This window comes from Coenobita brevimanus, chromosome 14 (assembly GCF_032717465.1).
Source record: "Coenobita brevimanus isolate Jiangsu-jjx chromosome 14, ASM3271746v2, whole genome shotgun sequence".
In the NCBI taxonomy this organism is placed as follows: domain Eukaryota; kingdom Metazoa; phylum Arthropoda; class Malacostraca; order Decapoda; family Coenobitidae; genus Coenobita; species Coenobita brevimanus.
In genome coordinates, this window is record NC_136967.1 from 21,057,510 (window position 1) to 21,080,094 (window position 22,585).

Consider the following 22,585-nt stretch of genomic DNA (forward strand, 5'->3'; position numbering starts at 1 on the left):
ATAATTACCTCCCCTTCTAATCATTATCCTCTGACATCTACACTAAACTTGTGGCCGCCAGACGATTCTATCCAGCCTAGAGGAGTATCCAGTATCCTTTCTTTTCCTGAGCGGCGGAAGACATCATATTTTTGTCCATGCCACCCTTTCATTGTCTGCGTCACTATTTCTACGCTCCAACAGTTTAGCAGTTTAGCTTCCAGGGCATTATTCTAAGATTTGCGCTACCAGTTTGTCAAGTGAAGGAGCTTACTTTTGCCTGTTTCAACGCACCTGTTCCGGATGGGTAATACCATCAATAACCACTTCACTACGATGATGCTTTTGTTTAACTCTATCTCACCATAACAGATATTTCCAAAGCCAAATAGAATCGTTAGGTGGGAACATGAGTAAAGCAAACAACCACAACAATACTGTACAGCCCTCCTTCACGGCAGGAAACTCCATGAAACCTAAGTAGAAAAATAAATATTGCTATAGTTAACCCTAAAATATTTCCTGTAACGCTCCCTCTTCCCAAACGACAGTTCCTTTCATAACCACCACCTCCGCCTGGAGAAAGGTGCGTCGTGGGCACTGATAGCGTGCTGTTGAACTGGAAAAGGACTTTCTCTTCTAAGGCAGTAAACAGTTTCACAGAGAGGAGGTCTTATTACTGAATTCTGATTGCCTTCAGGCCAGCAAGGGTTAGATTCAGCCTTGGTTAATAATTTCAGTACGAGGTCTTTTCGTGGTTGAATGAAATCGTTTTGAAACAGCGAAAATGGTAAACGTACTAAAGAGACCGAAGAGAAAAATCATATTATTACGAGTTCTTTCAATACCCGGAGACACGTCCTATTTTGATCTTATCTTCTTCACTACGTTGACGCTTTCCTTTATTCTAGCCTTTTTAATACGCCGGGCTGAACTCTGCGTAGGAGAGACTTTTCGAACTGGAAGGGCTAGACAGCCTTCAGTAACCACTTCAGAAAAAAAAAGGTCCTATGCTGAATAACTTCATTTTGAGGTAATCAGTAATCAGTAATAAACGTCATCTGTTTCAAGACTGATTAAACGTCATCTGTTTCAAGACTGATTAAACGTCATCTGTTTCAAGACTGATTACCGGGCTAATGTATGGCCCGGCCTCCACTATAGGTGGAGGAAATCTTAAAACGAACGAACGAAGACTGATTGGGATAAACCATCACAAGTCAAACGCGTTCTTTAACTTCCGTAGTAAGGTATTCCAAGTTTTCTTTCACATTTGCCTGTCACGAAAAGATTTCTAAAGCGTAAAGATGTATGCAGAGCAGCGCGTACAGAAATTCAAGGGTTCTGAAGTACGACATAACAGTAAACATTCCAACATTCACTGTCATAAGCCGAAGCAATAGAATTCTCCTAAAGATTCTCACAATAAAACCGTTGCCTGCCAGCCTGCCCGGACCACATAATTCCATCAGGTGAGGCTGCGGCTGAAAACTTTTTTAGGTAAAAGTGCCGTGCAAAAAATCACGTACGATAAAGAATTAATAGCCCGAAGTTTCGTACCCAGCCTCAAGATTATTATTCATGAGGGGCTGATATCCTCGTTTTTCACCACATATTGCCGCTTTTCACTGCATATAAATGATCAGAGCCTGATTACTTTTGCCTTGGCAGTAGTGTTCATGTCCATTAGCAGTCCATGTGAAAATGCATTTGTAAGTTAAAAGATGCACACACACACACACACACACCTGTTGTGGAACATGTTCTCATTATTATTCCCTTTCCTCATTGTGGAACATGTTTCTCATTATTATTCCCTTTCCTCTTTGTGGAGAATGTTTCTCATTATTATTCCCTTTCCTCATCATGATTTATTCAAGAACTTGTTATAAACTCTGCATCACCATTAGAATGATGGACTTGTATTAGGTATGCAGTGGGAGTAAGTTTGGTGGTGGTTCTGTAGTGAGTCAAACTTTTGTCTAATGTGATTTTTATTCCAGTTTGTGAATTGTAGTTGTGTGTACTGGGGATTTTGTGGATATATTTTAAACTAACACGAGATGCCTACCTAACACGTATTATCGTTGGGTGTGAATTTGTGATTTGTGAATCCTGATAATCTTAAATTATATTTGATGATTGGGGGTGATATACTACAGCCATTGTAATGTACCTTTATAGATTTACATTTATTTGAGTATTTATTAGTTTTTGATCTAATTATACTACGGGTAGCTGCATCTATTTTTTTTTTCTTGTTGACAAATTATTGATGAATTATTCAAACTGCCGTGCTGACATATATCCCATATGATGTCATTAATTCCCTCGTAAAATCACGAAATGCATGGCATGACGCTTCACACTTCCCTGAGCCAGACTCTCGTTCATCTTGGACTGCGTCAGGCCGCCAGAACCTCATGCACAAGCCGCACACAGACTTATAACAGGCCCGTGTGAACCCTTTCAATCCGACGACGTCAGGTTGCAATAAGACGATTTGGGGAAATGATTTTATTTAGTTGATTGCTGATAGGATTAACTTAGGCGGTATCTAACCTCACGTGTTCAGAGAATCGCTACTAAGATGAAAAGGAAAACACTCAGAGAGCGCATATATTTGCCAGTGTCTGCAGAAGGTAAGAGTTAATGCTGTAATTCCGCCTTCCTAACAATATTTTTACGATCTTACATAGTCAGTCAGTTGGCTCTACTGTTTTAAGCTGCGCTGTTACAGAATTTCAGAAAGTGCGTTCCTCCGCTGACCCAGTTGAAATATATGAGTTATTTCAGCTCAAAATCGAATCAACTCTTCCTTGACTCACTACCCACGGATCCACCAGATTTCATTGAAAGACCCTGGATAGAAAAAGAGAGAGAAACAGACACGGATGAATACATAACTTCCTCCAACTTCGTAGCGGATGTAACAAAATGGCCTACCGTCTCGTAGAGCCCAAACTATATTACTAAAGACGTCGTCGTGGTGCCGGAATTAAATATGATACTGACTATATTGCTGAATTTTTTCAACTTGTATATAAGAAATGTAGAGGGTAAGATCATAATGGAACACGTCCCATACTTCTAATAAGGATTTCTAACACAGAAGGCGATCTAGAGTGAATAGACTTTTTCTTTAACAGCTGTGTATGACAGTGTGTACAATTGCTTTTCCTTCTTTGTCAACAAGCCTGTCCTCAAACATAACGAGTGTTGGGTTGCTGTGCAACTTGTTTATTATGCGTCCTTGAAGAGCTCGGATTCACTCACCAAATCCCAGATCCATTGTTAAGAACATGAGCCCTCACTCTCCCCCAATGGAAAAATTTATAAAAACTGAGCAAAAATTCTCCCCCTCACCCTCGACTGCAATCCCGGTGTCACCTCAGCGCTGTGAAGGGCGCCGGTGTCCATGTTTATTGTGTATCCTGAAATAAAGGGAGCCGCACTACCTATTGTGATTTTTCTTAATTTTAATTCTCTTGCAGATAATTTAAGTCACAGTAAAAACATAAAACGGACCTATCATTAGGGAGTTGCAGAATATACGGTATTTTTTCCTCCACTACGATGGCGTTTTAGATTAGTTTATTTTTGTTATGTCCAGACGACCTTATTCAACATGGGATAAGACCTCCTGTAATGGATTACGTCACTGATTATTTATGTTATCTCGTATCGAGTAACGTCGTAGTTTAGTTCATTCTTGCTAACTCCAGACGACTTTATGCATCTTAACGAAGACCTTTCGCATAGAATTAATTAGTGAAGCTATATGTAATTACTTCAGGTCGATAAATCTCAAGAAGCGGCATAAAAATCGCTTGGAGAATTCAAGAGTACAGTATAAAAAGGCGTTATTGTCTTGACTGAGGTGAGACGAAAATCTTCAGATGCTGTCAGTGTACAAGTGATTTTGCTTCCGATTTCAGTCCCCCGATAATACTGGGCATCATAGAAATGCAAGAAAGATAAGAGTGTCAGACCTTTCAGAATGATAACAATGGTATAATGTCGTTAATAAATGGACAGATGGAACTCTTATTTACTAGTTCTAGCTATTCATCCATCTGTTGCCAGACACCTTAATCCCGCAAGGGGTGGCCGCAACAAATCGCCTCCATGTCGCCCTGTCCCCCGCCATTTCACTGCCGTGCTCCCATCTCACACCCCCCTCTCTCATATACCTCTCCACTCCATCCCTCCATCTCATCCTTGGCCTCCCCCTCGCTCCCTCCCTCCACCTCACTCACATTCACTCTTCTCGTCAGTCTCTCACACTCCATCTTCTCCACATGGCCAAACCACCTCCATGTGTTTCTCCTAACGCTTCATATCACATCCACATCCACACCACAACGCTCCTTCACATCCTCATTTGTCAGTCTGTCTCTCATGTGACTTCACAGGCTCCTCTCAAATAACCCATTGCCACTGATCTGACTCTTGACTTCTGTCCCTCCAACAAGGTCCAAGCTTCACTTCCATACGTTAGAGTTGGTATCACAGTAAAGTCATGTATTAACTTTTTTACTTCCATGCTCACTTACCTGTTTCTTATCACTGCTTTCAAGGAACCAGTAACCTTTCTTCCTTGTTGTACCTTTTCAAGAACTTCGTTGGTTTTACGCTAATAAAGTTATTACATGGCAGCGAAAGGAAGTCAGAGAAGTGAAAAGAGTATCCATAACAGTTGCTAGAGAAGCAGTATGTGCTAAGTATAAGATGATGTGTAATGGAATGGCAAGATATACTGTACAATGAGCCCAGCCTGAAAGTCACCATAGACGCTCTCAGTGACACATCAGACGTGGAAGTAGGAGGGCATTACTAAGTAGGAGGGCATTACTCGTAAATGACAGCAAGGGGGCAACAAGACCTATAGCCGGATGAGAGAAATAGCGAAATAATAAATATTCGAGGATGGAAAATTGCAAGGATGTAAAATATTTATGGGATGGAAAATACTATATTCAGTAATATATATATATATATATATATATATATATATATATATATATATATATATATATATATATATACAAATATATATATATATATATATATATATATATATATATATATATATATATATATATATATATGTATACAAATATATATATATATATATATATATATATATATATATATATATATATATATATATATATATATATATATGCACGGTATATATAAGTGTGTGTGTGTGTGTGTACTGTGCACATACACCTTCATATGAATGCAACCGGGACTGAGGTGTTTAGGATTAGTACATCAATTGGCACTGGTAGAAAAATGAAAGAGCGGAGAATATTCAATACACCCATATTGACAATATATCCCTTGTGAAGACGGCGATACGGTCTGTATTGTCGAAACTTTTTTGAAATGGAAAAAACACTAAAGTACATTGGAATAATATGAGAACTTTAAATGTCGGCAATTAATTTACGGTAAAAGTGGATCATGGAATGAAATAGAGTGAAACGGTTTTATTCCATCCATCCATCCATCATCCAATCCTTCGTTGCCCCATGAGGAGCGTAGGAGCCTGGGGCTAGGCAAGTTGATCCTGACATTTAAGATGAGAGTGAACGGTTTTATAAGGTATGGAAATAATTCTTGTAAGCGTACATGCAACGATTAGATTTACAATGCCCAGTGGTATAAATCAGAATAAAGACTTCTTTACATTAACCAGACTTTTGGCTTGTATGTTCTGACTCTCAGGAAACCAGGCTTTATGTCTGGCTCGTCCATACGCTGTTGCCATTGTCGGTATTGTCACTTTGGGGTATGAATAGGAGCTGACACATAGACTGTTACCTAAGGAAGCCAGTACGACGAAATGTTAAAATATTTTGGACCCACTCTGAACATGGCGCATTAATCTTCATAACAGCAGCCGCATGCACCTCACCCGAAGCATAAAATACAACAGAATTTTGTGTACCCTTTGAGTGCTGACTATGCTTTGACAAGCGAGTAAAGTTGTCTGATGTTAGCCAAAAGATAATATTTAACAGCGCCCTGAGCAACGAAACGTTTATTCGAGGGTAATTTTCAGTCTGATTCGTAAAGTGCTCCAGTGTGCAGTGCATAGCTTATGTACATTTTGACAGTGATCAGTGATCATAATGACTAACACAAATTTCATTACCTTACTACTTAAAATGTATCTGTGCTTCTCTTACCATTGTCTTTGTTTTTTAGATATTCATATCGCTGCTTTGGCGAAATCACTGCATCCAGCTGACTAACCCCTTCTCTTCTCTCCCACTGACAGTTCAACTTCGTGGGCAAGCTGCTAGGACCCAAGGGCAACTCCATGAAACGCCTGCAGGAGGAGACTCTGACCAAAATGGCGGTGCTGGGACGCGGCTCCATGAGGGACAAGCAGAAGGTCAGTCAAAGGCAGGAGTGAGGACAGGAGCGATAGTGAATAGGAAAGGATGAATAAATGATAGAAAGAGGACAGCAGAGCGCGAGAACAGGCGAGCTTGAGGACAGCATAGGGGGAGGATAGGAGGGCTATAGGAGATAAGGGCCTAGGATATGAGGGGATGAGGATGGGAGATGGCGAGGATATGAAAGGAGGGTGAGGATGGGAGAAGGCGAGGATATGAGAGGAGGGTGAGGATAGGAGACAAGGACAATGGAGGGTGAGGATAGGTTCAGGCGAGGACAGAACGAGACAAGGATGTGAGGGGTCGAGGTGAGGTGAGGATGAGGGTGGGAGTGAGAACAGAAGAAGACCAGGATACGTTGGGGCCAGGACAGAGGGAGGCTATGATACAAGAAGCGAGGACAATAAAGTACGGAGAAAGGATAAGGCAAGGTAGCAGTAGGTGAAGATGGAATGGGACGAGGGCAGTAAAGGACGAGGATAAGCGTGGCCAGGGAAGAGGCTGGGACAAGGACTGAAGAGAGCGAAGCCGGCCTGGAAAACAAAAAGCCTTGTGTTTAGGAGAGAATGAAGACAGAAATTAGCGAGGAAAGGAGGCATCGAGGACTAGGAATGACAGAGTGTGAACTGAAGATACTGAGAACAAAAAGTGGAGGCTAGGAGAGGACGAGAACAAGGGAGGGGGTAAGGCAGAAGAGGGGAGAGGGTGAGGGCAGAAAATAACGGGGGCGGGAGAACGGGGAAAGGAAAAAACAAGCACTGGAAAAAAACAAAGGGCAGTGTTGGGAGAGGGTGACGGCAGGAAGAGGAGGAGGAGAGACTAAAAAGGGGAGAAAACAGAGAAGGGGAAGAGAGCATGGGGTAGGGAGGAGGGAAGAGGAGGGAAAGAGGAAGTGATTCAAAACGAAAAGAGTGTAGCGCTGGGGAAAGAGTGGTAGCAGGAGAAGAAGATAGGAGAATGCAAGAACAGAGAAGGAGGAGAACAGAGGAGGGGAAAGGGTGAGGGCAGATGATGATGACAAGGGCAAGAGCATGAAGATAGTAGGAAACGCAGACAGGAAGAGATGAGAACAAAAAAGTTTAGGAGAGGATGACAGAAGGAGGATGTGAGGATAGGAGGGTGCAAAGACGAAGAATAAGGACGGGAAGTATAAAAAGAAAATAAACGAGTGGTAGTAGTGGAGATGGGTAGGCAATGGGGTGGGGGTGGGGGGCAAGAAGAGGGAGGGAAAGAGGAGAAAAAATCATTGCTGAAGAGGGGACGCAGAAGACAGGAAAAGAGAAAAGGGGGGATGAAGGGAGGATTGACTGCCAAGAGCTCAAAGGATACACAAGTCTTTGCGGAGGGGAAGGGAGAGGAAGGCCGGACAAATCTCAAGAACAGGAAATGTCTGAATAATGGACGTGACGCGTAGGGTTGAATGCCGGGAGGAAAATTGGACCGGGAGGAAGTATGCAAGTACGGAGAGAACGACTGGGTGTGAGAGAATGACTTGATGAAATTTTGTCACTGTTAGGTTTCAATAGAAAGTGTAGAAGCTGATGAACTGGGAATGAGAACTGAAGCTTAGGAAGATGGGAGGGGGACTGAGAAGGGTGGAAGGGAATGAGGAGAAGGGAAATGGGTTGCACAGGGTGGGAAGAGAGACTAAGGGAGAGAAAGGGAGAGCTGACGAGGGGAAAGGTGCCTGAGGAGGAGGCAGGAGGTTTTAGATGAAAGGAAATAGGGTGGAAAGGACGAAAGAGAGATTGAAATGGATGGTGGGACTGATGAATGGTGAAGGGTGATATAAGTATGGGGTTTGTAATACGAATGCAGGAGTTGAAGAAGTTTGTTAGTTGTTCATTCCGTAATTTTTCAGTGGCTAACGCTACAGATATTAAGTTTAGTCGACGTTCTTGTGAGGCAATTAAGACACATTTTAGTATATCACCTGATTTAAATTTCAGTTAACTGGCGCTTGAAGCTTAATCCTAAACGAAACGCGATACAGGTCTGACCCAGACTTACTAAGCTGGTCATCCAACTGATAAAAACTAAATTATGATCCTGATAATATATTATATGAGTTGCTGGACTGGAAACTTTGTACAATGGAAGATAACCCCATTGTCATCTAGCTTAAAATTCTCATCAGTGTTTTTGTTCATTAATGGAATATTTCCGTGGGCAACATAACTAAAGCTACCATGGAATCACTCTTTATAACATCAGACGTAAGAATGTTGTAATATACAGTACACTTACGCTCACATTTTCTGTGAACCTAGGTGTACGTTTCTGATGTAGAATATACATATGAACAGACCCATATGTGTCAAAATATTTATGGCGACAACACACGACAGTATTAAGTGCCAGCGTCTCCACTTCGCTCCCTAACCGAATTCTTTTGGCACCATTAATCCACATGTAGCCGATATTGATACAGCGGCCAATATCCCCACCATCCACTGCAGAGAGACTTCAATATATATTCTGCCACTCCAACCTGGTGCGTTTGCCAACACGGGCGTGAGAGAGCAAACGAACTCCAGCAGAATTTGAGTAAACATCCGCACTGCAGAATTAACAAGCCAATAGTTTCTTGATTAGCAGTTGCAAAATCGGAATTGGAATTGGACTTTTCGTAAAGAGCAGTGACACCTCATAGTTTGCGAAGAAGACCAAACTAGAATATGGGCCTAGTATTGCATCTTTGTTGTAGTTGTTTCATCTTTACTTGTCCCTGATTTCCGTCCTTTTGCAGCTTATTGCTCACAGTTCTATGTCAGAAAAAGACAACACTAACGTTCTACATGCTTCCTGTGGCACTTCCTCGTACCATCATATTCTAGTGTTAGTCTGTTACTAAAACTCAGCATTCAGGATGGAGAGATGGCCATTTTAGGCCAAGGTAGAGTACAGTATCTATCGCATTACCCTGTACTGTTATAATGATTTCATTTTGTTGATAAAAAAGACCACAATGTGGCTTTAGCCCCTTCAGCCAAAGACCGTCCTTTGTCTTATATCTTTACTGTCTCTAAACGATTCAATTTAATTGTGGAAAAATATCTCGCAAGGAAGGGGTTCGAATCTCCCATCAAACTCCACATCTGTGAGAGATCTCACCGCAGCTAAATAAGATCGTCAGGTCATCAGATTGAAGAAGTAAAGCTCAGTGGATTACGTATTACTCTGAGGTATATGCACAATCTCACTTACAGTTGCACAAACAACCTACGGACTCACTTAGTTCTCTTTTGTATTAAATAGTTGCAGAAATTAGTATATCAGTAAATGTGGATAATTTAATCACGAGTGCCTGACTAAACTTAATTATGTTAAATTTATATACAGGTTGAATATGTGAGTTATGTAACTTAACATTTGGATTTGTATGATTCAGTTTCAGCCGATTAGAATCGTTTGACTTATGCTTGAATACAATACTGCGGTTTCCATCGAGTATGAGGGGGATAATCATCATCATCATCATGTAGGGGCAAATGCCATGGAATGCAAAGTCTCCCTCACCATTTGAGCCACCTACGGGGTCCCTTTGCGCAACCTTCCAGGCAGCGATTCTTCCTCCCCTCTCACTCATCAACAGGAATGATAGACCTGCTCCAGCTATGAGTTCTGTGGCCTTCCGCATGCTCTCTTCAATCCTGGGTTATTTCTCTCAAAGATCACCCAGTGAATAGGATCAACCATAGGACAATGGGCCACGTGCCCATATAACTAGAATTGGCGCTGATGTACTATGTGGGTAATTGGCCTTGATTCAGTATCACAGCGTAGTCACTCGTTAGGCAGCCAATTGTACCAGCGACATCCCATGATCCTGCGAAAGTATTAAGTACCAGAGGAGTCAGTTCGCTGCCTCAAGCCATTGTTTTAATGTCCATGTCTCACAACCATACAGTAAGACAGGGAGCACCAGGGAACGCCGGTCTCCTGAAGATGCGAAATTATGACCCAAACAAATAATGACAGTGCCAAATACCCAGACTGAATGTAATTCATAATTCTTTAGGCAAGGCTGATGTGACAAGAAATTTCATCCTCTGACTCATCATTATAATGGACCACGCATCAAGATAAGTGAATCTTTTCAAGATTTCCATGTTCTCACCACATGTTTGGACATACTGAACTGCTCCATCCAACAAGCCACGAATGCTTTAACCCTGGTCTTGGCCCGGGAGACCTTTAATCCCAGTGGTTTCACATTTTCGTGAAATTCTTCAAGGGCATTCGGAAGTATTTGTAGTGATTCCGCTAGGGTAACAACATCATAAGCAAAGTCAAGGTCAGGAACCCTTAAATTGCCAGTTGATACTCCACAGTGACTTCGACTCACAACCTCGCCAGATACCTAGTCGAAACATGTGTTGAAAGAGTGTGAGCAAAGACACATCCTTTTTTTTACACCTTTATATACTGGAATGAATTTGGATGTTTCCCCTCCACACTTGACAGCACTCTCAGTGTTTGAATACAGGACAGCAATCAGTCTAATTATCTCTGTGGAGATCCCACAAAGTCGCAGGAATTCCCATAGTACCTCCTGATTTATTAAGTCAGACACCTTCTTGGGATCCATATAGACTGCAGGCAGACCTTGTCGATATTGAGGGCGGCATTTTACGAGAACTCGAGGAGCTAGGGTACAGTCAACTGTAGATTTCCTGGGTGTGAATTTGGATTGGGTGTGAATTTGGATTGCTCAGGCCTCTGAAACTTTAGCAAATGGTCCCGTATACGCATCAGGAGATTGTTAGCAAGAACCTTGTCTGGCATTCTGAGAACTGTAATACCTTGGTAGTTACTACAGTCATACTGGTCTCCTTCCATTCCAGATAGGGATGACGAGACCTGTTGCCCAATCAGAAGGAACATCAGTCTGCCAGATGGCTTCTGAGACTGCATATAATTCCCAGATCATGGCTTCATCCCCAGCACTGATCAGTTTCACATACACCATCTGCTTTGCCACTTTTCAATCTATCCACTTCCTTCTTGATTTCCGCTAGAGAAGGTGTGGCATCGTCACTTCGTGGGAAAGTGGTCAGCAGTTGTAACCAGCTGATACAAGCTCTCCACTGGGAGGTTCAGTCATATGCAGCTGCTCAAAGTTCTCAGCCCAATGAGCCCTGTACTCACTTGCTCTTGACATGAGCTCTCCATCTGCTGTCCAGAGTTAATATGAGAGGAAGGTCTGGGGTGGAGCTTCATGGCTTGCTAAGCAAGTCAAGAAAGAAGTTTGTGCTGCTCCCGATCCCCAGCCAGTCTGACAAGGAGACTATCCTCATTTCCAGCGTCCTTGACGAGACAAAATCCATCTTTGATCTTGGGTGTTTTCCAACACACTCCTCAGCTACTGCCAGGGTAGCACGCTTAAAGGTATCCCATTCTTCAACAGGGTCCTCAAGAATACTGAGCACCTCAAACCAGTTTGAGAGTGCCACTACATATTCATCCACAAATCCTCATCCATGAGTTTCTCAAGGTGGAACAGTTTTTGGTAGCATCTTGAGCTTCTCTTGGTTTGGTTTATAGTGTTAGTGTAGTAACAACGAGAGTGTGGTCTGTGATCAGTAGCAAAAAGCTCTGCACTTCTGAAAACTCAGCAGTTTTGAAGGATCCTCCAGCAGTTACTAACAACTCTTGCAGTATTGGATTACTAAGTACTTTGGTGAAGCTGTGGCTGCTGGAACCAGAATCCAGCTATTTTCAACTTACTAGACTTTGCAACATCTTGAAGTTAAGAACAACTGGAATTCTTGGTTACTGAGCCATGAAGACCTACACATTCCCCAAAGCTTTCCCAGTCAGTGTCAGTAACAGCCAAGAGTATATCTCACGAGGGGAACTGTTCAATAACTGAGTCAAGTTTGGCATAGAACAGCTCCTTCTCTTCAAGATAAGTCATCGTAGATGAAGCGTACACTGTATTTAGAGAGATGAGGCCCAAGGAGTGCTTCAACTTCAACAGCATTGTACACTCATCAGCTGGAATAACCCTGTCAACACAAGAAATAAAGTGAGCAGCAATTGCCACAGCAACACCTCTAAGCTGGGCACCATCGTCACTTCCACAGCAGTAAGTAGTATGTGTAATCATTGCAAGTGTTCTCACCATGTACTGTACTTGAGAAAGTGTAACAATTCCACATCCCAATCATCCTAACTCTCGTGACAAAACAAATACAGTTCATCATCCTTCAGAAGGCTTAGCATGTTCTAAGCCCCCACTTGGAGTGACTTCCAGAGGTTAAACCTGCCCACGGTTCTATGGATTCGTGTGTCTTCTGTGCCACCACAACATGAGTTAAATACAAGATTGGGACAAGGGGGTCCCCACCAATGTTCAGCTGCTTGGGTCCTGTAGACTTTACCCAGCAATCATCAGGATTGGTTCCAGAATGACAAGGCCTAAAAAGCCCTGTCAGGGGTGGTATCTGAGGGGGTCCTCCCTGGCAAAACTGAGTCAGTGTCAGACAACATATGCTGACCCTGATCGCTCTTCCTCTTCTTAAGTCGCACGAAATGTAAGTTTTTACAGGGAGAGGATTCAAATTCCAACTCAACCTCCCAAGTTAAGGGAGGACCCGCCACTAACCTATGGACAGGGACGTGGGATCCCTGACTAGGGATATCCAGGTTTGATTCAGAGTTTTCTTTCTCCTAGGCAGACTGCCAATCAAGGTTAACGAGTTCCACCCATCCTGCTAGAGACAATTTGTTTAAGTAGCTCATCCACCCTTGAGAGATCTTGTTTTTCATATTGCAGGTTGACTAATTACGCTTCTCACTGGCCTAGACCAGTGAGGTTATCGGTTTAGTCACCAACAATATGACCATGAAAGAAGTAGTACTGGGCTACATATTACCAGAGGGTTAGCTATAACAGTATCAACACACTCAGGTTCCTATTATCACATTTAGCTGAATAATTCTTCTAGCACTAGCTTTTTTTTTTTCTTTACTTGTCCGACTCTGGGCAAAGGTTCAGGGCCTATTTCTTGGGGGCAGTGGCCTATCGCAAGGCCCAGTAGTCCTCCTACACCTCCACATGTCATCACTTCGGCGCTAACACCCACCGTCCATATTGAATACATGCTAGGGCTGTCTCATACAGGACTGGTGTACTGGTATTAGCGGGGGTATTTTTACAACATGTCGGCGGGTCATCCGGTAAACAAGGGAAGTCTGCATTTTACGATATTCAAATCCTTAAACTGTTCCCTGCCCCAGCCGGGATTCGATCCTGGGTCCATTAGGACTGCAAGCCGCCTCTCTACCGATTCAGCCACCGCCTCCCCCAAATAAAATAATAGTTTATCTAACCATGATATGATTATGCCTGTATGCAAGTGTCCAATGATACTGAAGCAAATTTATGGATTAAAAAAAAGATCATGTGGTATGCAAGTGTACCTTTTGTCCAGCTCATTCAACCTCTCTGCCCTTTTAACTGTTCAAAATTGACTAGTCTGCCAAGCATATATATATTATCTGCTATGAATTTAACATTGCCCAAACTGACGCTGCTTTTGCTATGAATTATTTATCCTTGTATTTTGCCTTTTCCAAAATTAAAAACAAACTAGGATTTGGCCACAAAAATTTGTGGGACTAACTAATAGCCTTTCCATCACAAAATGTTTGAAGATACCATTATCTTTGTTTTCATACCGTTACTGAGCTCACAATGACCAGATGTGACTAAAAAGTCGAAAAAATATTTTCGCACATTTTTGTTTGTCGCGATTTTCAACAATTGTGCGCCGTCGCGTCGTGCGCGATCACCATTTTTTTTTTTTTTTTCATTTTTCAAATACTCTCTGGACTTATCCCGATCAACTGCAAAAAGAATTAGATCGATATCTATTACAGTTCTCGTGGATGAAACAGATAAACGCACAGACACACATTTAAGCGTGTCGCGATTTCCGACAGTTTCTCGAGGTGGCTTCGCGCACGAGCCCTCGTTTTTTTCTGACACAGCCTGGACTTACTCCGACCAGATGCAGAAAAAATTAGGTCGATATCTATCACCGTTCCCGTGACTTACACACACACACACACACACACACACACACACACACACACACACACACACACACACACACACACACACACACAGTATGACGTTATTATTTAGATAATCAAGTACTGTAACACACTGTAAGCACTTTCATATTTGGTTTTACGAAGTTCCTTAAAATGCATTATATATATATATATATATATATATATATATATATATATATATATATATATATATATATATATATATATATATATATATATATACTGTATATATATATATATATATATATATATCATCCGTTTGAGTATCCACTGCAGGACCGGCCTATCCCGGTCGAAGTGGGGACGATACAGCCAATTTATCTCCACCAAGTGGCTTAGGCTGTCTGGTAGAGACTGTATGTAGGATGTGAAGTATTTGTAAGTGTAATTGTTGTGTTGGAGTAGCTTTGGATGTGTGTGTAGTCTGTGAACCAAGTGTAATCAGCCCGCGCAAGCCGACTGGGTGCAAGCATACTTTTATAGTAAGCAACACTGGTTCAACCACAGCACCCCTGATGTCCGCCAAGGAGTATGTGGCCAGGAGAACGCTCCCAAAGTTTTTTTTACTCTGGCGGGGCGCAAACTCTCGCTCTCCAGTGTACGAAAACACACACTTCACCACTGTACCACAGAGGCTCCATATATATATATATATATATATATATATATATATATATATATATATATATATATATATATATATATATATATATATATATATATATTTATATATATATATATATATATATCATCATCATCATCATCATCATCATCATCATCATCATCATCAGCCGTTTGCGTATCCACTGCAGGACCGGCCTATCCCGACCGAAGTCGGGACGGTACAGCCAATTTATCTGTACCAAGTGGCTTAGGCTGTCTGGTAGAGATTGTATGTACAGTAGGGTGAGAAGTGCATGTAAGTGTAATTGTAGTGTTGGAGTGGCTTTGTATATATATATATATATATATATATATATACTAATGAGAATCGTGTTTCATTCCCAGAGGCCTTACTAAGTCCAAATTGTAATCCCACGTGCTCGTAGAAAGCGCCGAGGAGTATATCCCGTATCCGCATTAAGGCCCAATATCTACCGAAAGAGCAGTTTATTTTGCTTTTTTTAAGGCACAGTGTGTGTGTGTGTGTGTGTGTGTGTGTGTGTGTGTGTGTGTGTGTGTGAGCAAAAAGCATTTTAAAATGGTGCAAAAAATATAAGGGAGAGAGAGTATGAACTCATGTTCCAAGTTATAGATGCATTACCAAACAGCGCAAGACAGGAACGTAACAGGCTTCACCTGGTTCCGTGATGTCAGGACAGGGTGGTGTGCGCTGTTATTATCTAAGAAAGAGAATATTACACCTTATTGATAAAAAAAAAAAAAAAAAGGTTTATTATCAAAGAACCAATGTAATTTACGCAAAGGCACAGATGAAAAGGGCTTCACGGATTACGATTCTATTACTAAAGGGCATCTTCTTGAAACCGATAGCCCGAAGACGTGACGAAGCGCCTAATTTCTGAGGGTTATTATGAAACACCTGTAGTTGTTAGATACGAGAAACCTGCATCCCACTTTACAAGTTATAGTTATCAACGACACAGAAAAGGTCATAAATTTTGTTTCATCGTCACGTGCTTCAGAAATTATCGTGATAATTAGGGGAATCGTTCATGCTACAGTATAACGCTCTCAGTTTTAATCATACTGTCCTCGGAACTCTAAAAGTCACTGATGAGTAGAAAGTGGGATATTAGAGAATGCAGATCAATTCTGTTGATGCTGACTGTTGCATTAACCTCTTCAGCCCGAGAACACAGTTTTTCTTTATCCTTGCAAACATCTGACGATTTTAATAAGACCTTGAGGATTTTAATGTAGCTTTCAGTAGTCCCTCCACTACTAGCGTAGTTCTAGCCTTTTTATCAATCTGTATTTTCAGCAGTGAAGGATGTCAGTTTATAAACCAGGCGTTGTGAAAAAAAATGCATTATCCAGAAAAAACGAGCAGTTCTGGTGGTGATTTACTTTTAGTCCACAGGAAAGGAGAAAATGTAATGATGAATGCGTGAGAAAGTAAGGCAGTTCCATCCACGTATCTGCAGGCGAGAGTAAAAAAAAAAAAGTAGTGTAATTAGTGTGGAAAAGTATGGTACTGATAGTGATGGTAATTATCTCAAAGAAAAATGTAATAGTTGTGGAAAATATACGAGTGTTCTGTCAAGAACACTTTGACTGTCGGGATATCTCTCTCATGAAGTACTTTGTATGGGGTTAATCTGAATACAAAGCCTTAGTGAATTTATGGCAAAAATGAAGTACAAATGAGACTACCTAGGAAAATACCAAGCTGGAGGTGGTCAGTGCATGAAAGAAAAATCAAACAAGATACTGATGCCGTAAAGAAAAGACTGAGCTATTGATGATTCCCATGTTCATGAAGGAAATTAAGCCCAGTCTGGTAATGGCTGGAGAGTATTCGTCCAAAAATGTTATGACAAAAGTGTCATCTTGAAGGAGAGTAGGCTATGGCCAGTTCACGATGCCATGTAACTGCGTGTCTCTGGGACACCCACCTTCACACATAAACACTTTTGTCTGACTAGTTGCGGAGACTGACTCAGCGAAGGATGGTATATCTTCCATTACAAAGTCTGCAGTCAGGTACTGTGCAACATAATGCTGGACATGTTGCCCTGTCCCACTTCTCACCCCATCAAAGTCCTCGTAACCCCCTCCCCTTCCCCCAGCCCAGTCCTTCTCCCCTCTCTCCTGGTACTGCCCCCTCAACCCTCTCAACTAAAAGTACAGACCCCTCTCCTCACTCTCCCACCATCATAGGCCTCTTCCCTCTCCCGATAGCACGGTCCTCCTCTCCACTCAGATAGTCCCCCTCTTCCCCCATCACCGCCGTACACACACTAAAAGCCCCGGCATGTTAAGCGCTGCACTTTAGGGTAGCACCAACGAGAGAGAGAGAGAGAGAGAGAGAGAGAGAGAGCACCCCAATCGCATTTTGCTGTTCACTGCCACTTCGAGTACCATACCCCTTGTCCCAGAACACTTTTTGTCTATTTGGTTCGTTATTTGCCGCCTCGTTAGCACAAAACTGCCTGAGATACTGTACTTTATCTATAGAAGGTTTGTGACTATGGCCCCTTCAGCCTGGCAAGTTTTTCTCCAAGCTAATTGTATGGCTTTAACGTCGTTACGAGAGTGAGCCGCAATACAAGAGGTTTGTCTTGCAGGTTGCTCACCATTCCTAAAATGTTTTTTTTCCAGATCCTGAATGAAAAAATACTGTAAGGTAATTTTGTTTTAGCCATTTAAATCCAACCCGTTGAGTGCGAAAGGTCCTTCCTGCATCCACCCTTCACATTGCATTGTTTTTTTTTGTTTTTTTTTCTGTATCTTGAGTATAAGGATTCATGACATATTTTTTTTTATTGCGTGACTTTAACATCTTCAGTACAAGAGTGAGGTCTAAAACAAGAGGTTTTCCTTGATATACGTGTCCTTAGATGCTTCCTGCATCTTCCATAGTACAACAGCAAGCTTCATTACAGTGGACCTTACTTGGTCATTGGTCTTAAGACGTTTTCTGGATTCTTATGTATAAAATTTTGTGATTGACTGTAAATTGAACCATATGCTTTTTTCTCCTTCTGTAAGTTAGATCTTGCCCAAATTGAAGTAAAAATGCACGAGCGATTATTTATTGGGCCGTCTTGTTGAACGTCATTAGTGAGGTAACGTATTCTGTTGCCTTAATCTTGCTCCCGCCCAACGATTTTATTCGCCTTAGTGGATCAACCTGTAGTGAAAGGGTCTTTGACAACTAATGTATATATAACCACCCTAGGTAGAAAAAAACACCCTAAACAAATAAATTCGTATTGAGATAGCAAGCGTTAAATATAAAATACGTCCTCGGATTGAAAGGGTTAATCCCTTCAGAATGAGACATCTTCCTTAAGCTAATACAGTCACTACTACTGTATTACCTGCCTTTTGAATAGCTGCGCTTATTTTATACTTATTTCTGTACTTCTTAATTTTGCTACAACTAAGTACTTAGACGGCTAAGCTATTATTTTACTGTCCGCCTGGACCCTTTAAGTGATATAAATACTTTTCCATACATTAAGACATGTATCAAGCGATTTTATCATCATCATCATCATCATCATCATCATCATCATCATCATCATCATTTAATCCTGTGTTGCCTCATGAGGAGCGTAGGAGCCGGGGGCCAGGCAAATTTGTCCTGACATTGAAGATGAGAGTGACCAGCCTTACTCATCCCTGAGTGGCATTACGTGAGCAATAAACCCCAACCACCACTGGGATATGGGAACCTGCACAGGCTCAGTCCGATTGGAGCGCCTTAATTACCCACCACAATAAACCACCAGGCGCCATAATTTGGTTATATGGTTACCACCCAGTGTAGTAAATGGTTTCCTGGTGTACAGAAACCCATTTGGCTTGTCACTCAGTGTAGAGACATCCGTAGGCAGAAGAATAGGAAAGAATGAAGGGAAAAAAAAAAGAGAGAAGAGGGGGTGCAGAGTCAACCGTAGGCAAGGAAGAGGAAAGAATGAAGGAAAGAAAGAAAGACGAGGACGGAAGGAAAGAAAGAAGGAAGGAAGAGAGGAAAGGGCAATCACCCGATTGCAGCACTACATCAAGTGAGTGGACCGAGAATTTCGTTTTGGCAGACTTGTTAATATTTATCTCCAATAACGCTGAGATCGGAATAAGAATTTTTTGTTTCATTGCAACAAACACCATACGATTTTACTTAGCTCCAAGAAATTCAACGCGACCAGAGGGTAAAAAACAATATTAAATTTTGTAACTTCTCCTCTACCACTACTTTCTTATATTTACTCGTCCCCGTCCCGGAGGGGCTCGGGATCGGATATTGTTTTCACTCGGTTTGTCTGTTTGTTTGTTTGTCTATTTGTCTGTCTGTCTGTCTGTTTGTCTCTCTGTCTGTCTGTCTGTTAACAACTTTACACGAAAACTGTTGGTGCGATTTTGACTAAAATTACAGGGATGATGTGCGATGACCGGATAACCTGATTAAATTTGGGGCTAAACTGGGCCAAGGCCCAGACTGTAGGCCCAGAAAATGTATTTAAAAAAAAAAAAAAAAAAAAAAAAGTAAAAAATCGTTTTTTCGCCATAACTGCTTTCAAATTCGCCATATCGACATGAAACCAAAACTTAAAGGTGCATCTTTCAAATCTGCATCCTTTAACATGCCTCATTACATCAGGGGGGGTCACCCCCCAGTTAGCGGTATGGGGGACAATGTCTGGTGGGTCGGGCCTAAAATTTCAAATGGGAAATCGTCAATTTTCACCCGATTTACTCCAAATTTGATACGTGACATCTTTGACTAGATATCCTGCTGCGTTTATATGTCAGAACCAAAATGACTGCCTGGTACGTATATATTGGCTGTACCTTGGCACCGCTTATTGTTCTTAGATATTTCTCTCTGCTTGATCTTATCTCTCGGCCTAAAATTCCGTCCTCGACACTTTCCTTTCCATCTATTACTTTCTCTTTTTCCTTATTCTATAATTTTTCAGTTGTTAATTCCACCTGTGCCATTTCCATCCCATAATTTCACACTTATTTCAGGCTATTTTTCAGTTTATTTTATTCCCTTACACCACCTAGAATTGTCTCCTGCACCGTTCTGTTTCAATAAATTCCTTTCTGTTACACCCTTTTCCGTCTCTTTCATATAAATTCCTTTCTGTTTCACCCCTTTCCGTCTCTTTCCTTTATATTTTTCGTTTTATCTTATCTTCCTTTCTCTCTCTCCGCCCTTCTCCTAATGGCAGAAGGGGAGAACAGCATGTAACATTGTGATTTATGATTTATATTGACAAAGCCTTCGCTGTTTCTCTTCCCTTGCTTCATCGTGTGTGTGTGTGTGTGTGTGTGTGTGTGTGTGTGTGTGTGTGTGTGTGTGTGTGTGTGTGCGCGTGCGTGCGTGCGTGCGTGCGTGCGCGCGTGCGCGCGCGCGCGCGCGCTTGTCTCCGTACTCAACCAATCAAGTACTTACTCATTGTTAAGTCAAGTGAAGGGTTTTATTATGCTAATTTTAAATTTAGGTGGGAATGATGATGATGATGATGAATTTGGCGCTTATTGCCATGTAAAATAAACTTTATGGTAAGAGGTTACATATTCAGTCTTACACACTGAAGTATCCTATGAAAATTAGACGACATCAAAGAGGGTTGTCAAGACTCGTCGGATCATTCATCGTTGCCCAAGTAAATTATCATTTTACATAAGGTTTTTCTTCCCTTTCCTCAGGCTATCCTCAGACAAATTTCTGTAGCATAAAAGACGTTTTTCGAACGGGTAGGGTTAAATATAATATTCATTAACCTATTCACTCCTGAAGGTCCTTTCGAAACTGCATAGAATCTAAAGGAGGTAGCAGGTATTTACTAAATTTAGTACGTCATTGTGGTGAAGGGCTTAAGGTTTTCTGCCTTGGCAAGGTGTCTTAATTTCCTCCTCTTCTCTAGCTTGACTCTCTCCTGATCTGAATTCCGACTCTTCCATTCGTTCATTTTTTGACCATGATTCATTTATAACTCTATCCTGCCAGTGTTATTATCAAACTGCGTTGCATGATGAGTCAGAGTATTACATGTCTGTCCTACAGTTACGCATCTTCCCCATTCAGCTGGGAGAGGAAGAAGTTTTGTGCAAAGTCATTGTTCTCGAGACTCATGTAAATATTTAACATTAAGCAGATGTACCTTTACAACTTTAGCTTCCATGTTTACCTTTAAATCTCCGGTTTAGTTACATATTTTCTGTATTGCTGCCCAGAAATTCAAGCCTTATGTTAATTAGGAATCGCAGTTATTTGTTGTACAATCATAGTAAACCTAAAGTCTATTTTGTCCATTATTACTTGGCCTAAAACTGCCAAGTATTAAACTGCTAAGTTGTAACAAGAGACTGATATAAATACATAATGCTAGTCACGAAGTGTCACGGGAGGGATGTAGGGCCTTAGTATTCTCTCATTCTACCACTGAACTGCACGGAAAGCTGCAAAGAAGACGAAAATCTCCATTAAGTACGAAAGGTAATTTATTCGACATGAAATCAATAGGCAGAACTATTCTGGCACAATAAAGTTTGGATCTCAGATTTTACCGGAAACTTGGAGCTCTCACGATGCCGCCAGAAGATTAAGGTTAACGTAGGAAGTGAGATCAGAAGAGTACCGAAATGGGTGAGCAAATATTCTTGGGTGAAGTTGCTTCTAATGGCGGTCGAGGAGTTGAGAGCCATTAAATTAGCAAGTAGGCATTCTCTAATCCTACCACAGACTCCCACCCCGAGCGAAAGGTCATTAAATTCACGTAAGGATTCTGTCGTCCATATTATTGTCTAATCGTTTCATAAAGAGCATTTTCATGTGTCTGATGAAAATACCAATGGCATTTGTGAAAATAACAGGTGATCAGGCAGTTATAAAGTGATTTGTTGTTTGGAAGAGCACGAGTTTGCCTGCAGGTTGAGACGAGGAACAGCTTGATGCTTGAATTTCGTTAAAATGGACTTTTACTAATTTTTCACAATTTACATCACCATGTAATAAAATTACCCCGTTAATCCAGTCACACTAGCCCAGAATGAGACATCCTTTGCATCGCTTTCTCTCTCTCTCTCTCTCTCTCTCTCTCTCTCTCTCTCTACAGTATATATATATATATATATATATATATATATATATATATATATATATATATATATATATATATATATATATATATATATATATTTTAGTGTGTTTTTTAAAAATCGAAAAACGGAAAAGTTAAGCTCGCACCTTCTGATAAAGTGCAACTGGAGACAGAAAGGTCGTGTACAAGTTTAGGGGGATATCAGTTAATATTTAGGCTATGCACAAAGTACATAAAGATTGTTAATATTTGTAATTTTGGATCATTATTGCATATGACAACTAAGCGCAGTGCATTGTTGCCAGAGATGATAGTGCTTGCGCTCTTCGATCATGAGGTGGCTGTGCAAAAGCGACTAATCATCAA

General features: G+C 41.3%; 1 protein-coding gene across 1 annotated transcript in view; it reads left to right on the plus strand.

Annotated features, from left to right (window-relative positions):
- The window catches only part of LOC145390093 (uncharacterized), an 85,430-nt gene that overhangs the window by 13,186 nt on the left and 49,659 nt on the right, over window positions 1-22,585 (plus strand). The window contains exon 3 of the mRNA XM_080265159.1: window positions 6,272-6,388. Within this exon, the coding sequence (XP_080121285.1) occupies window positions 6,272-6,388 (117 nt within the window). The remainder of the gene's footprint in view (window positions 1-6,271; window positions 6,389-22,585) is intronic.